We start from the raw sequence: 16794 nt of genomic DNA on the forward strand, positions 1-16794 counted from the left end.
AGCCACCAGTGAGGGAGTGTTGCTGCCTAAAGCTTTAAAAACAAAACAAAACAAACCCAAAACAGTACAGGAAATACGAAAATGTCACAGCAAGACTGAAACTTTAGACCCTGAGGTCACATCCAGGGTGGAAGAGTTGAGGTTGTAGGAGCCATGGGAGGACAATTCCAGCACTTGGGTGTATCCCAGGATTTTCTGCGCAGCCCCAGCGGTGATTCCCTGCCTGCAGCACGCCCTGCCCATGAATTATGCAGGTTTTTATCAGGTTACAGGGTGTGTGTTGACAAGGTGTCAGCCCGGATTCTTAATCAAGATGCCAGGGAAGATGGAGCAGCTACCCCTGAGGCTTCGTTAGCCGTGCCCATAATCTGATCACCGAGTTATTACAGTTCTTAGAACATTGAATTCTGGCAATTCCAGCCTGTCACTCACACCCTGATAGCCCAGCTCTCCTGCTGGGGTTTGAGTTGGCTGCTTTTCCACAAAATTTCCACCTGGGAATTCTGCAGCAGTTTGTCCCTGCTCTGCTGCTCCCTTAAGGTTTTGCTATTTTTACTCATTTTTAGTGATTCAGGATTTAAAAATGTTATAGTTGCTCTTCTTTTGAGAAAAAAAAAATAAAACAAGAACCTCTAAAGGTTATAATGAGCGATTTTAACACTAATATGAAGCGACAATTCTTGCTAAGGTTTGATGATTTTATGTCAATAAAAGCCATTTATTTATGATTGATTATAGCACTGATGAATAGAGTAACACATAATATCTTCTGTTATACAGGGTCTGGAATAATTTTGTTTCCAGTAGCTTGATTTTCTGCAAACTCTTCTGCTTTTTTGTCTTTATTCTTCTGTTCATCCTGACCTTTTTAAAGAAATTCCTTCCTTTCTAGGCTAGGTGGAAAAAACTGTTCACACCAGAGGCCATCCACACTGCACAGCCAGTTTATTCTCTAGCAAACCCTCAGCTATGTTTTCCACATGAGAATATTCCTGTTTCCCAGGGATTTGAAGCTTACTCTGAAAATGGCACCTTTTAAAACCAATTTCCCTCAATCCTCTTTAACCAGTGGCTTTGGTGCTGTGCCTTTTTAGACCTGGATATAATTTCATAATTTTTTTTATAACAAACTAAGCCCATAGGATGATGTGCAACTGCAGAATGTCCTCAGCAGCCACAAATCACTCACTATAAAGAAATTTCCTTTCTGCCTCTTTCTAGTTCTGCACAATTTGTGTCTCCTGGCATTGAGCAAAATGCACATCACCAGCCCTGACACCTGGAGGGTTCTGCTTTATTGAGCAATAACTTAATGTCAAATCAGCTGCCAGAACTTGCAGTTTACCCTATTCTCATGGAATTGTAGAGGATCCCTCGGGATGGGCTCTGTCAGTCCACCCAATGCCTAAATGAAAATGTCATTTTACCACAGAATTTTTTTTTGGCACAGCAACCACTTCCACAGAATTCCTGCATTCTCCAGCCTCACTAGAGCTATAATAGAGGTCAAACACTGTCAAATATTGTAGAGAGATGCATATAAATCACATTAATATTGCTAAGCAGAGATTAATTAAGACACCACAATTATGAAGAAATTAGTGGTAAGGAGCTGATGAGGGATCTATTTTTAAAAAACCACTTTAAAATAACCATAGTCCTTAATAATCCACAACTTAACCACATTCCTGAGTGCCACATCCACACAGATTTTAAATGCAGAGCTCTAAGGCAGTAAGAACAAATATTTCTCTCATTTAGGGCTCTGCACAGGAATAAATGTAGATGGAGAATGAGCAGCAGCTCTGCAGTAATAGTTTGGGAATACAAATAAGTAGAGTGCCAAGAATGAGAGAATTCATTCAAAATGAGGAAAACACTCCCTGCTTCAGCATCAAAACTCATTTTCCTCCCTGAAACCAGTGCTAAGGCCCAACTCTTGTGGGTTTGTGGCAGGATGGGTTTCGTTTCCTTGGCTGAGGAAGCTCTGGGGGCTTGCAGAGCTCAGTAGCACTGAAGCCTCATCAGAAAAAATTCAGACAGACAAGTGCATTCCCAGATTCAGTGAAATAATTGAGTAAACTCTGCTGTAAATTGAAAAGCTTCATGAGAGACACTGATTAAAGTGTAATCTGGCAGTTTTGCATTTGACAATCAAATTATACCAGAGGACTAATCAAAGCAAGATACCTACATGATCTATGTCTGTATTTATAACATTTTCAACAGCCCTGAAATGCTAACCCCAGTTTCGAAATTCAGGCTGTGATCACTCTTGTTTTGCCTGCACTGACAGGCATCCTAAGGAATCCTAAAAATTCAGATTTTTTTTATTTTTTTTTTTCTGTCATGATTTTTTGCTCTTCCCAAGCCTTACAGAAATTCTTCCTCCAAAGTGCTGGGGGCTGTAGGAAATGCAGTATCTTATCTCCTTGGAGACCATAAAAGAGCTGTTTGTGTGAGCTGAACACACCCCACAAATGACAGGCCAGAGCCCAACTGTGTAAATCCTTCTAAAACTTCTACTAATTCTGCTGAAAATTGAAATGGGAATTGAATGGGAATTCGTATTTTTTTAATGTATCCAGTCTATCCTAAAGATATTTCCAAAGAGAGCAGCAGTAGGTGTGATTGTCACCACCCAGTTCTGGTCTGATACTGAGAAAAGGAAACAAACATTCAGCTTACTCTGCATTAAAAAATGCTTGTGATGAGGGGGAGAGAAACTGCAATCACTTAAGTATCTGAAGTGCTATTATACACTATTATTTAAACTACACACTTATAATTTTAATTTTTAACTTAATAGCTAACTACTTGTGGCTTGCAGTGTGGACTTTTTTATCTAATTACACAATACTACTTAAATCTATGAAGAAGAAGGACTAGCTTAAAAATTTTTATTTTGTAATATATGTATTACTATATCCCAAAATTTTAAACTTTAGATTTTCAACTATGTGATATTACATTTATTTGAACTTTACACTCATCATATCAGTTCTATAATTTAATTTTGGAAGTTTTCTCTATGGCTTTAAGTTAAATGCAGTGTTCTTTTGGGGGTGAGTGCTTGTTAGCACAGAAAGTCTGAAATCCTCAGTAACCAGAGAGCCTCACTCATTGCTGTTCTTTATTTCTTTCCCCCATCCAGATGCATCACCGTGCCCATAACACCCACGTGCTGCGGGAGCCATGAATTCCAGAAAATTCCCCTCAGAACCGCGGAGAAGTTTCCCTGCTGCCAAAGCCCCCAGCCAGCAGCCATCCCACATCCTGGTGGTGGATGCCACCTCCCCTTCCTGGGCCAGCACCTGCTCCGTGCTCTCCGAGGCTCTGGAGAACGTCCTGTGCCTGGCCTGTGGCCTGGCAGGGCCCTGCAGGGTGCCCCTGCTCAGCCTCTACGTGCTGCAGCCCCAGCAGGAGTGTCTGCTGCCCCTCACGGTACGTGCTGCTGCTCAGGGGGGGAAAAAAAAAAAAAAAAAAAAGTGAATTGTTTATGTCTAAATTCATACCCCAAAATCTGTATGTAAAATCTGCATCTTAAAAATTGGCCGTTCTCGGAGCTATCACTCGTGAAGTGAATTTTATGAAAGGGTACAATTGAAAAGGAGGAGTGTCATTTTGGATCTGTCAACCTGGTAAATTAGGTTTTGTGCTCTTCCTTCTTAAAACATCTGTTTTGGAGCATCTGCTGCACCTTCTGTGTGCTGCTTTGTGCTGCACTGCTTCTCTGTCAGAATTATCACACACAACTCGAGCTGGCAGTGTGTGAGAGGTTCTAGATATTGAAGGGGAAAGGTGCAGAATTTAAAAAAAAAAAATAAAATATATATATATATAAATCTATGTATATATATATATATCTGTGCTGAATGTTTATCTATATATATTAAAATATATTTTTATATATATCTGTGTTGATTATATTCACAGATGATTCTGTGATTTCAGGAAAAGTTCTTTAAGACTAAATCCAATTCTAAACCCAGCCTCTGGCAAATCCACCACTGAAGCACGTTCCTAAGTGCCACATCCACACAGATTTTAAACACAGAGCTCTAAGTCAGTAAGAACAAATATTGCTCTCACTTATGGCTCTGTACAGGAATAAATGTAGATGGAGAGTGAGCAGCAGCTCTGCAGTAATAGTTTGGGAATACAAATGTGCATCCTAAAGTTCACAAGAATTTTTGAAGTCATCCTGTTAGAAATGATCACACTGAGCACTCCCATTTACATCAGTGTAAACACACAGGATTAACCCTTCCAATTTATACAGCAATGGTGGAAACATTCTGAGGAGTTTTGTCAAGTCTTCACATCTGGAGAAAAATAAAAAGCCAGAGGTCAAGAGTAAATGAGCAAATGTGATCTGCAAGAAGAGTCTGGCTAATTGTGGTGTTTGTTTTGTAAGAAAGGTTATAGATAGTGTGACAAGGACAGTATTAGGACTGCTGCTCCTGATCAGCTGTCTTTTTAATTTAAACAGCAATTCCTCATTTTGATAGTCACAGTTTTTAAAGGCAGAGGAGCCCTTAGATCACTGTTTTGTTTTTGTTCTCATCACAGGCTATTATATTTCACTAAAGTACCCCTATTTCATTAAAACTTCCTTCCAGAAAGCCATCTAGTTTTGATCTGAAGACAAGATGGGTAATCAAGTACTTCTCTTGGTAATTTCATCCAGTGGTTAATAATTGTCATTGTGAAACCTGTACCTGGTTCCTAATTTGCATTTATTTGCTTTATCCTCCAGGGATTTCTTAATATATTTACTCTTCTGTCTAGATTGAAGAACATGCTTGTATTTTATCCTTTGTTCCTCTAAATAGGATTAGGTCCCTTCTCTGTTCTGGCTGGTAAATCAATAACAAATTGTAAGTTTAACTGCAAAGCATGTTTACAATGATTTTAATAATTCCTAAGCCATTCTTTGTATTCACTCTGCTGGATTTTTGGGTGCTACATTCCCATGGCAGACATCAGCTCCTGTACTGAAGCTGTTTTTTCAGAGCTGTGTTAGACAAATCATGAAGTCAGGAAAGCCCCAGAGCTGAAAATAGAGATGGGGAGAGTACATGGGGAAGTGTCACACACACTTACCCTGGTTTTAACCTTTCCTCTGTGCTTGTTTATGGTCTCTGTTCCCACTGATCTCCCCAGCAGGAGAGTCCATAAAGCCTCCCTGGAAAGGGCAGGGAGGGCAAAGATTGAAAGTAGACAACTGTGGGGGAAAGCAAATGGTGACAAGATAAGAAATCAGCATTGAAGCATCAAAAAATTTAATGTGGGATTGAGTAAGGACTGAGCAGAGCCTTTGCAGCTTCCCACCCAGTCCCACTGAAAGCCCACCCTGTAAACCAGGGCTCAGGGGTGCTTCAGTGACCCAGAGCTCCACACACCTGAGGCAAACAAGTCAAATGTTCACCTGCTGCCTCCTCAGTGGGGAAGGTGACCTCTGGCAGCAGTGTCTTGTATTGCTTTAAATAAATTTGGTAGAGTTCACTCAGTATCTTTCCTGTGGCCACAATGTACCAGCTTAGCTGCTGAGTTCTTGGTGAGGCTCAGGTGTGCTGACTTCTCTGTGACCACCAGCCTTCCTCCACATTATGGAGAGGTATTTCATGTTGTTTACCAGGTGTCTTGGTTTGAAAATACAGGTGTTTGCTAAGGAAGGCAGGAGCCTTCCCTGACGTGGAGAATGTAAACCCCCTCCCTCTGAATTATTATAATTTGGAAATTAAGGGGCTCTCAGGCAAAGATATGGGAATAGGAATAACAGTTCTTTACTAGGAAAATTAAAAATACAAATGCAATGGTACAAAAAAAAAAATAATTAATGGCCCATGAACAGCAGAGATCTCCTGGAGGGAGGATTGGTTGTGGGAGTAATAAAGAAAACTGCGCAACGAACAGAACTGCCCCACCTGTAACAGACAGTGATAGAATACACACCCCCAGCCCCCTCTTGTAACCTAAGACCCCAGCCTTTCCTGCTCCCTGAACTCTGTTTTGCAGCAAGTGAAAGAAAACTTTGCCCGAGTTCAAGCCTGCATTTCGGAGCTCCGCTCGCTGCCGGCTGAAGGCTGCTTCCCCCCGGGGGGGAACGGAGTGCTGCAGGCTGTGCAGGATGGATTGCAGCAGTTCAAGCAGTACAGCAGGCACACAGCAGCAGGAGGCTCCACAAATAGTTCTGTTGAGGTAAGAAAATGCTGGGAGGGGAGTGGGAGCCGTCCCACATCATTGTGATTTGTAAATGTGTGCATTTCGTGCACTTTCGTTCACTTTCGTGTGCGGTGAACATGCAGGAAAATGTAAGTATTCAGCACTCTTGATGTTACAGAGATCCACAGAAGTCATGAAAGAAGATATCAAGTCCTCAAATCCCTCTGGACAGATTCCTTTGGAAAAGGGGACACATCTAGGGAAAGCTGTCCTGGTCCAGGATCTGATAGATTTTGGTGGACACACTTTTGGTGGATTTTGGTGGCTGTGTTTTCAGCTCTAAATGCATAAATGGGAGGGAAGCTGCTAATAACACGTGAGAACAGATGTGTGAATATAGAAAGCAGAGCAAGGTTCACAGGAGGAAGTATTTTTTAAAGCAGTATCAACTGACATGAAAGGACAGGGAGTTATCAAGGGGAAAGGACTCACACAGAAATGGTTTCCTCTGGACAGCAGAAAATATCAGCTTCAAACAGTCCTGCATTTCAGACTTCCCAGGCTCAGGGTCCACCTGCCAGTCATAAAAAACAAATTGAGATTCCCACAGGTGAAATTTGCCAAGTCTTTCTGCTTTGTTTAGGTCCTTAAACCCTTCCAGAGTGTCACAGAGTCACGCTGTGATCAGGCTGCAATTGAGATTTACTCCCAGTGTCTGTCCAGGAAACTTTTCTACTGATTTTCTGCTTTTCTTGAGGCTTTAAGGTATTGTTCCTGACCATTTGAAAGGTGATTTGTGCTTTAAAGCTGGGGGTTGGAACAAACAGACCATGCTTTGGACACAAGACCTTTTTTGACACACAACAAAATCCAGGACATTTTCTAGTATACTTAAAGGAGCAAGCTACATTAAAAATTAAGTTAATCCATGGATACAGGGAGTTTTTACTCCCCTAGGCAGTTCTTCTAGACTAGTTCTTCTAGATTATAAAATTATCCTTCTAGTTCTTCTAGATTATGCAATTATCCTTCCAGTTCTTCTAGATTATGCAATTTTATTGTACTTCTCTTTGCAAGGGGATGTAAGACATGCTGCAGGGACAGGTTTTGGTCACTGACAGGCAGGAGGGACTTTTACCCTTACAAAAGGCCAAAAAAAAGCTTCAAAAAAAGGCTTCTTTTTTGTTCCAGATACTTAAGTGCTTATAATTTCCCCCCCTCCCCATCACAAGCATTTTTTTAATGCAGAGTAAGTTGAATTTTCTCAGTATCAGAGTTTTTGTTTCCTTTTCTCAGTATCAGACCAGAACTGGGTGGTGACAATCACACCTACTGCTGCTCTCTTTGGAAATATCTTTAGGATAGACTGGATACATTTTAAAAAATACAAAATTCCCATTCAATTTTCAAGAGAGAAGGCCCAGTTTAGTCTATTTGAATTATAATTAATGTACAAATCCCTTCTTACACACAGAGACTCTGATCACAAGTGCAAAGCACAGAACACAAAACCTGGGGATGTTCCTCCAGTGAACCTCTCAATCCATTTCATATTGGCTTAAATGTGAGCCAAAGCTCAAAAAAAAAAAAATTGCTTATAAATCTGCTTTTGAATAGATGAGAGATTTTAGCAAGCTTTCTCCCCTCTCCATAGTGACACCAGTGCTACCCAACATCTTCACCTCCCAAGAGAGAATTGAGGTAGAGGCAGCCTCTTCATGCTCTGATTTGTGTTTCAGATCACAATTTTGACCAGCCAGCCCAGCAGAGACATGGTAAAGCAGCTGGAAAAGAAGCTACAAGACATAGACCTGGTGAGCCTGAGAAGAATACAGGTCATTGAGGTTGTGAAGAGAGATTTCCTGGAGCCTGAGGATGTGGAGCAGTGTGTGCCAGCAGAGGAGCCCAGCAGTGGTGAGTGGAGGACATTTTTAGGGAAGTTATGGCTTTGGGCAGCACGACAGTCCAACATCTGCCACTTCCCTTTGGGTCACTTAATGTCCCTTGGGAGAGTGGGAACTGCTGTGCCTGGAGGAAGTCTGTACCACAGCTCTTCTCTGGGGCTTGTAGAACTTCCAGAACTTCCTCCTGTATTGTTGGAGTCCTGGATGCTGAGAATTCCAGACTTTCTGTGCTGCCAAGCCCTGACCCCCAGGAGAACACTGCACTGACCTGGGGCCGTGGAGAAGGCTTCCAAAATAAATGATAGGGCTGGGATTGTGGGTGTGGAGTTTGATTAGAAGTGTGTGATATCACAGGGTGGAAAATTTAGAGTTTAAGGTTTTAGAATATACCAATATATGGGGCAAGATGGAGGTTTTAGGGCCGTGGCTGGTTGTTCTTCCTCTCCTTCTTCTTCATGGGTTTGGTGGTATTTAGTATTTGGACAGAAAAGTCCACACTGTGGACTCTGAGTGATTAGTTATTGGGTTAAAAGTGAAAATAATTGAGGTGTCATTTCTTAATTGGACAGTTTAGCCTTAAAAGACCTTGTAGAGAGAGATACAGGGCCATTTTGTGCCTTGCTAGTGAAATGCTGCAGAACTCACTGCTTGTGAGCCTGTGTGAGAGATAAGAACCAATAAACATTTGAAGCTGAACACAAAATACCATCTGGAGCGCTTCAATCCCGACCTTGACAGGAAAAGGAAGCCAAGAACTGGCAGTGTATTACTTCAGCTCCTGGTGTTATTTAAAATTCATGTGTGACACAGCTTCACTGTGGGGGTTAAAGAGAAAAAGGCATCGAGTTATGGGGGTGACACCCTCTGAGCGTGGAGGAAAGCAGCAGCAGTAAGCAGGAACTGTATCAAAGACAAAAAAAAACAGCTAAACAAGAGGCTTGGTCAGTGACAGTAACCCTTCCCAGCAACGTGCAGCCTGGGAGAGAGGATTCTATGGGGATTTTTTAAGTTCTGAATGAGTTAGAGGCAGGACTTCTGAGCTTATTAGATGATGTTGTTTATTTTTATTATCTTTTACATAGGCAAGAAGGGTGAGTTCAGCTCACATTGTTACAGCATGGTTCAGAAGGCCATAAGACCTTTAGTCACAAGACTTTTTAAGGGGTTATTGACTAATAAAACACTGCAATAATAAAGGATACTTATGGTTTTGACCCAATCTTTAAATATTTTGTCTTACAGACCCATGCTGCAGTGTAAGTTTTCTTAGCTAATCATGTTATGACACACAAAGTCACAGTGCTGCATTCTAATTTCTTTGTTTACCCTTGTAGCTACTTTAATTTTTTCTATATCTTAAACTCTAAAACTCTCAACTTTCTTTTACTTAGCTTAACGTGTCTCTGCTTTAAACTATAAATCCAAATTCTTGCTTCTAGTACTTTAGTTTGGAAGCCTTTTCTAAAGTCTCAGATCAAATCTTGTATTTAATTCTAAGCTTTGGCTTACAGGCCCAAAGTTCTGAGAATTCTTTGCATTTCAGATTCCAACAGGATTAAAATGGGTTATTTCTGTTTTTTTACTGAGGAACAGGCAGAGTTATTTGTCTCTTGCTGTTCATTTTCTTTCGTGGTTGCAGCAAATTTCTGGTCAGTTGTCACAGCAGGGACTGGGAATCCTGCAGGGAATTCTTGGAAGGCTCAGCTCCACAGAGGAGGAGATGCTCTGTGCCTCTGTCACAGGCTGCTTTAGGGAGTGCAAAACCCCACCCAAATGATTTCTAAACGTGGATTTTTGTGTGGCCCTTTCACCCAGTAAATGGAATGAAAATATGAATGTGGACAAAAAGGCCATTGAAATGTCAAGGGATGAAATTCTGATTTTCTGAGTGGATGAACTATTTGCTCTGTAAGAAAAGCAAGAGGGGGTGAATAGGTCAGATAATTGGAAAAATGAGCCCAACTGGTTTATGATACACATTGCAGCTCCCTCCTTCTGTTTCAGAAAATAAATCCATTTTCCTATTAAAAAAATACAGTAAAGAGCATTGAATTTGCAAGATCCAGTGTACAGGAAGTGCAAGATTGGTTCTGTGTTGAGCTAGAAAATAAATATTGTGATGCAGCACTTAATCATGAGCCTCATTTCCCTGAGGATATTTCTTCCATTAGTTTTTTTAGGGGTTATTTGAACCTGCTTGCATTTTTAATATCCAGAGCAGGATCAGGATATCCCCTCCAGGCTCATTCCCAGGTTAGTGCAGCTGGAAAAGACTTCAGTAGTTTGAAAACCTCATGTTGGCAAATCTTAGAACAGCTTTGAATATGCTGAGATCTCAGAATCAGAGCAAAGTGATTCAACTAAACCCCGTGGAGAGCAGGACACTGGAGGTGGGAATAATCTGGGGGAGCAACCAGCAGGATGCCTGGCCTTTGGATGGACTGGTCTCTAGATGGTAACAAAAAAACCCAAACAAACAAACAGACAAATTTTAAAATTATCATTATCCTTATCATTATTATCATTCTTAAATTATATATTACAATTCGATTGTATTATAATAATATTGCAATTATATTATAGTATATATTATCAATATAATTATACTATTGTTATAACTATATACCATTACTTTTATATAATCAATATATTATTAGCATAGTTATCATAATAACTATTATTATCGTTATTATCAATAATAAGTAATTATTTAATTCTATTGTGTTGTAATTGTATTATAATAATATTGTATTATAAATTACGAATATAATTATACTGTTATTCTATTATAATTATATACTGTTAATTTTAAAAAATTGTTATTGTTATCATTATTATTATTGTTGTTGATGTTGTTGTTATTGTTGTTGTTGTTATTGTTATTGTTGTTATTGTTATTATTGTTGTTTTTGTTGTTGTTATTAGTATTTCTCTTCCCCTGCCTCATTCCACTCCCTGAAAGCAGCTGAGCCTTGCCAGACCTTTTGCTAACAAAGGTTAATATTTGCATGTGCTGGAGATAACAGCTCCCAGCTCTTTCTCTTTGATAAAAACAAACAACAGATAAAGCATTAATGCCTTTTTTATGAGCCCAGCCCATCTTCTGCAAGTCTCAGGGCTCCTTTCTCTACCTGGGCTCTGCTCTCCAAGGTTTGAGATATTGGCACCCCAACCTGTTTTTCCTAATGAATGCAGTGAATTTCTTCTAAAATTGTCATGTCTTGTGCCAACTGCAGATGTGTAAGTGATTAAATATCTATTACAGAGGAAAAAATGAAGGAAAAAAAAACAGGGAAATATTTACTGAGGGAAGAACTAAAGCATTTACCAGCCCCAAAACACAAATAATTCCCTTTGTCAGCTGTGTTTTGCTGTTTGTAAAAGTTAATTACATGGATTTCCTGGTGCTTTGTCTTCTGGGCTGTTAATGCCCTCTTCAGTTCACATCCCTGAGAGAAGCCCAAGTCTGAAATCTGTAGGGAATGCATCCAAAACAGGATCATCCTGCAACAGTGAATGTTGCAAGGGAAATGAGAGCAGCACTCTGGGCAAGGGGCTGGAGCTGGGAACAGCTCAGTTCTAGAAGAGCAGCTTCCAACTAAAATAAAAAAAAAAGAATTAAAGAACCAAAAAAAAAAAAAAAAAGTAAAGAACTAAAAAAAATAAAGGAATTAAATATCCTGGCAGCCAGGGACAGTCAGAGAGGATAGGAAAAGGTTTTTAGTAGCAAGGGCAGTGTGAAAGATCTGCTGTGAGTGGGAGTTGAGCTGCTTTGCTGCAGACACAGCACCAACACAATCTCTTCCTCAAGGCTGGCAGGTGGGGACAGTCAAAAAGTGTGTCCTGCAGAGCATTTGGAGAATTACAGTCATTACAGTAGTCCTGGATTATTTGCCAGCTAGAAATGATTTCATTTCTTGGGGTTTTTCTTTGGTTTTGTTTTTTTTTTTAATGCACAAGTGTCATTTTTGCCAAATGGCATTAGAAATTAAAAGATATCTCAGTGTAGATGGATGCAGCACTGCTTTTTAATCCCCCTGCTGGCCTGGTAAACACAAGGAGGGGAAAAAGGCTATTTCTGCTATTTATTCATCTTCTCAGAAAGCCTTTCCACATCCTGGCTGCATGGTAAAGCTGTTAGTGCTACCACACTCTATCTTCTGTGTTTACCAGTGGTTATGTTGCACATCTTATGCAATTTGCAAATTGGTTTTTTCCCTTCCCTTTATTTTATTTATCCCGTTTTATTTTTGTTTATCTGATGGACATCAAGCTAGCTTCTCATCTGGATGCACCTTTGAGGTATTTCTTGTGGGTGGTTTTGGAGTTTTTTTTTTTTTGGGCTTATCTTGTTTATGTCCTGCCTAACTCTGCTTTTCAGCCTACATTTCTCCATGCTTCAGAGTTGTTGCTACATCAAACCACATTTGTCTGCACCTCCAACAAAGGAGTTTAATAATTGCTGAAGGAATCTTTTCAATGGCTGAAAATCTTGGTGCTTTTTCACCTCCTTTTTCTTTTTTTCCTGCAGATATGGCAATCCTGGGAATGGACATCGAGGTGCAAACTGTAGAGGACAATGTCATCAGCCTGGAGATGCTGTTTAAAACGTGGCTCCATGACCATGGCACAGAGAGGGAACAGCTCCATCTCCTCCTTCCCTCAGGAGGTTTTGGCCACGCTGCTGCACCCAAGAACACCTTAAGTATTTCATTTTCTCTGTCCTCTGCTCCCTTTCTAGGAGCTCCTGAGTCCCTCAGCTTTAAAGGTTACCCAAGATTGTCCTATGGGCACCTTCCCTCCCATTTAGAGACCCAGGTGAGGTCTGTGCATAACTTGCAAAATCATCAGGCTTACAAAGCTGCTCTTTGCTGCCACAGCTGCTGAGGCTGCAATTGTTTCCATTCTGCAGCAAAAATGTGCCTGGAAGGGCATGTGAATTTACAGCCACGTGGCCAAGGTAAAAAGGAGCCTTGAGAGTTGAATAGCACTAAAACTTGTGTTCAAAACAGAGTCTGTGCCAGAGCTGCACTTAAAGGCTTTCTTACAGAGAGCTGCACTCAAATAAAGGCTGTCTTGCAGAGGGATTTGGGGACAAGCTGATGCCTTGTGTCAGGCTTTGGTATTTTCCTTCCTCCAAGGAAACATTAATTTTTAAGTGCTTTGAGCATGTCATGTGCTAAACATTGCCCATCCCAGCGGCCTAAACCATTCTCCTTCTCCCAGTGTGCCTGAAGTGTGACTTGCAGGAGAGGCTGCTGGACCCAGCCCTGCTTTTGGGGACAGCTGATGGCACTGGGAGAGCAGCAGATGCCAGTTCTCCCTGGCACGTGGCAGCCTGGCCATCCACAGCTCTGCACAAACTCCGGGTGCTGAAGTGAGTGGTGCTCCTTGTCTCCCACTGGGTAACTGGGGCAGGCTGTAAGAAAAGCTTCACTCTCCTGGGGCCTGCTGACATCACCAGGAGGCTCTGGGGTGCTGGTGAGCCAAAGTCTGGTGTGAAAAACCCCCAGTTCCATCACTCTTCCTCTCAAGGAACAGCACAGCCCACATGCAGACCACAATCAATCACACCTGGTGTCACCACAGCACTCAGTGAGGGTGACACCACAGATGCCATTCCTCCAAAAGTTGTTTTGCCCCAGTGTAATGTTTAATTGCAGTAATTCTGCTCTCTCATTACCTAATGAGGCCACAGCAATTAATTGGATGTCAGAGCCTAAACAAAACCTCACAGTGCTGTGATTTCACCTAACAATTCACTTTCCTGGCAGCAGTTCATGGCACAGGGCAGAGCACAGAGATGCCCTTTAGTGTCTTTTCTTATTTATAGGAAAAAAACAGGATAATTTCTAAGCTGTGCAGTTGTTCTTACAGTGATGAGCACTAACATGAGCTGTATCCTGGCAGGGCTCTGAAGTCTGAAGGGGTCTGTGAGTCTGTACTCTATGGGCTGCCCTTCATCATCAAGCCCACAAGCTGCTGGCAGCTGGACTGGGATGAACTGGAGACAAACCAGCACAGCTTCCATGCTTTGTGTCACAGTCTTCTGGTGAGTGTGATGGGGAGGGATGGCCAGGGAAAGGGAGTGCACACCTTGTAACATCTGTCTGGCTGCACCAGGAAATATTTTAAAAGCTGCAACCTCATCTCTTGGGCCAGAGTTGGGCTTGTAAATCCTTCCATCTGCTGGAAAGATGCTACAGCTCATCAGAGCTTAGGGAAGACCCTCAAACCTACCAGAAATGAGTGTTTGGAGGAGTGAAGTGCAAATGCCAGGGTTGGAGTTAGACTTGCAACTTTAACAGCAAAAATAATTAACCAGGACTTGGACTGTGGAGAACTGGCTGTTACTGACCAAGCTGCAAACCAAAACTCGGTGTTTTTCTTAAGAACTGACTTGCTAAAAAACAAACCAAATGCCATGCTGTCCTCAGCCCTGCTGCAGAATAGTTTCCCTTCCGTGGTGTGTGAGTGTGCCTGCTCTGAGCCCACGGTGGCAGCGCTGAAGGAAGTGGCTGTTGCTGTTGTTCACACCTGGATTTTGCCCTTTAGAGAAGGAAGTGGATGCTCTTGGCCAGGCATGAGCCCCAGAACACTGGACCAAACTGGAACGTGGTGGTGCACCCCTATTATGTCATCATCCCCTCTGACTCTGCCACTCTCCTGGTGAAAGCAGTGGCCATCAGAGAGCTCCTGCTGCCATCAGCCTTCCCAGCCCTCCTGGCTGAGCACCCCGAGCGAGTCAGGGGCCCCATCGAGGTGAGTCACTCATTATCAGTTCTCGTTATCACCTCAGCAGATAACGAGAGAAGGAAATGGCTGTGACAATGTCTAGTGACAGCTGAAGTGCGATGGTGCACTCCAGAACTCCTTCCCAGCAGACAGCTTTCTCCATGGACAGCAGATAGCTGTCCTTGGGAGCAATGTTGGTGTCTGCTGGGGGGAAGAGGCCTTGTGAGGCAGAGTTGAGGGTGACAGAGCCCAGAAAGGGAGTTCCAGCTTGTTGGCTGATTCTGGACAATGGGAAAGGGTAGGACTGCATCCTGCAAGGGAATGTTTGAATCCATTAAGATCTGTTTGGAGATGCCTCTTGTTCTACACACAGCTAAGAGTGCTCCTTATGGTTTGCAACACAGCCAACAATCCCTTCACCTTTCACTGCAGGGTGGGTGGTTTGGAGAGTCTACAACACTGTCCCTGAAAAAGAAACCAAAAAAACCACCAACATGCAAACCCCACAGCCTCCACCTCACATCCTGTAGCAAACTCAAGTTCTCTCTTCCAAGCAGAGCGCCCTGAACAACTTGGAAGTGGAAGTTGCTTACAACCCCTTGCACCTGAAGAGCAACCTCTACAAATACCTGAAGAGCTCCTTGTACAAACCTCCCCACCGGCAGCAGCCCCAGCCCCGGGAGCAGCGCCCGGAGCGGCACCAGCCCAGGCAGGTGAGTCCGTGTGTGTGAGCAGCCTGCACGGGGTCTGATGTCCCCTCCTGGCCAGATTCCAGCAGATTGTGCCCTTCTAATCAGATTCCTGCTGCAGGCAGCTCCCTGTGCCCAGCAGGGTGAAGCACGGCCAGCACCTCCTCCCACAAGGATTTGTGTTTTGTCCCTGTCTTGCAGCCTCAGAGCAGAGCCAAAGCTGCAGTGGCTCCCCTGCTGATGGCTCCCTCTCCCCTCCAAACGTTCAGATCACCAGCAGCAGCAGCCAGGAGAGGCTCCTGTGAGGGCTCCCTGCTCCCCAAGGAATATGAGGAGTTCTTGCAGTGATCTGCCCCTGGACAGCCACAGGTCCTGGCTCAGCAGCTGGCCGGATGTGGTCAGGCAAGACACCGAGCTTGGCCTTGGTCAGGCAGGCACTTCCCATCGTTTGTTCCTCCTTGTTGTTTCACGTTGTGTTCGTCACCGAGCCAGTTCTGCAGGAAGTTTGCTGCTCAGGGACCCTCTGTCCAGAGATCCAGCTGTCCCCTGCAGCAGCAGCAGCACGTATTTCCTGTTCTTGCCAGCACACGTCACCAGCCTGCCTCAAATTTGGGTTTGTGAGACTGTGTTAGCACAGGCCACAAATCACAGATTGCTGTCAGTGGGAGCAGAAGAGCTGCAGGCAGGGCAGGGAGGAAATCAGACAAGGCAGGCAGTCGTGCTGGGCTGCCCTCATCCCACAGCAGCAGGTTCAGTGGGGTGGTTGAATAGGAATGAAATGAAACAGGGCTCTTGGATTTGATCTTAAAGATTAAATCCAGATGATTTGGTTGCTTCCAAGACTGGCCTCGTTGTCCAACGCCCCAGCTAGTGAAGGGGGTTGTAGCAAATGCCAAGCCAGAGCAATTCCAGAGAATTCCTGGCCAGATTCCAGCCTGTTTTTCAGTGCAGGTGTAGGCTAGGTGTGAGCCAAGAGCAGCTTGACCAAGCCAAGGTGGGGTGGTCTCACTGAGCCCCTGATACCAAGCACCAGCAGAGTTTGTGTTCTACTTACCTGGTTCTGAAAAGCTGTTCCAAAATAAAGTTACCCTCCATGGAGCTCACTCTCTGCCTGTGGTTCCTGACATGTCCAGCACTGCTATCCCACCACTGACCTGTGTTTCCTGGGAAACAGCTGCAGGTGAGCAAGGGCATGAGGCAAGCACCACAATCCCACCTCTTCTCCCTGGGATCCCAGCTCTGGCAGGCCCAAAGGCATGGGCTGGCTCTTGCCATGCCCTGGCATCTCATCGGGCAGC

The 16794-nt window shown here is 43.2% G+C and overlaps 1 protein-coding gene across 1 annotated transcript; it reads left to right on the forward strand.

The window, feature by feature from the left end:
• The first annotated feature begins 3195 nt into the window (after positions 1-3195).
• LOC121335124 (meiosis 1 associated protein) lies at positions 3196-16021 on the forward strand. Its single transcript, XM_041402956.1, has 9 exons — positions 3196-3444; positions 6022-6204; positions 7908-8082; positions 12604-12777; positions 13299-13449; positions 13983-14124; positions 14628-14834; positions 15365-15520; positions 15698-16021. Exons 1-9 carry the CDS (start codon positions 3196-3198, stop codon positions 15842-15844), a joined length of 1584 nt encoding a protein of 527 aa, XP_041258890.1. The 3' UTR covers positions 15845-16021.
• The last annotated feature ends 773 nt before the right edge of the window (positions 16022-16794 follow it).

Source organism: Onychostruthus taczanowskii, unplaced genomic scaffold, assembly GCF_017590055.1.
Source record: "Onychostruthus taczanowskii isolate IOZ18803 unplaced genomic scaffold, ASM1759005v1 scaffold2, whole genome shotgun sequence".
In the NCBI taxonomy this organism is placed as follows: Eukaryota; Metazoa; Chordata; class Aves; order Passeriformes; family Passeridae; genus Onychostruthus; species Onychostruthus taczanowskii.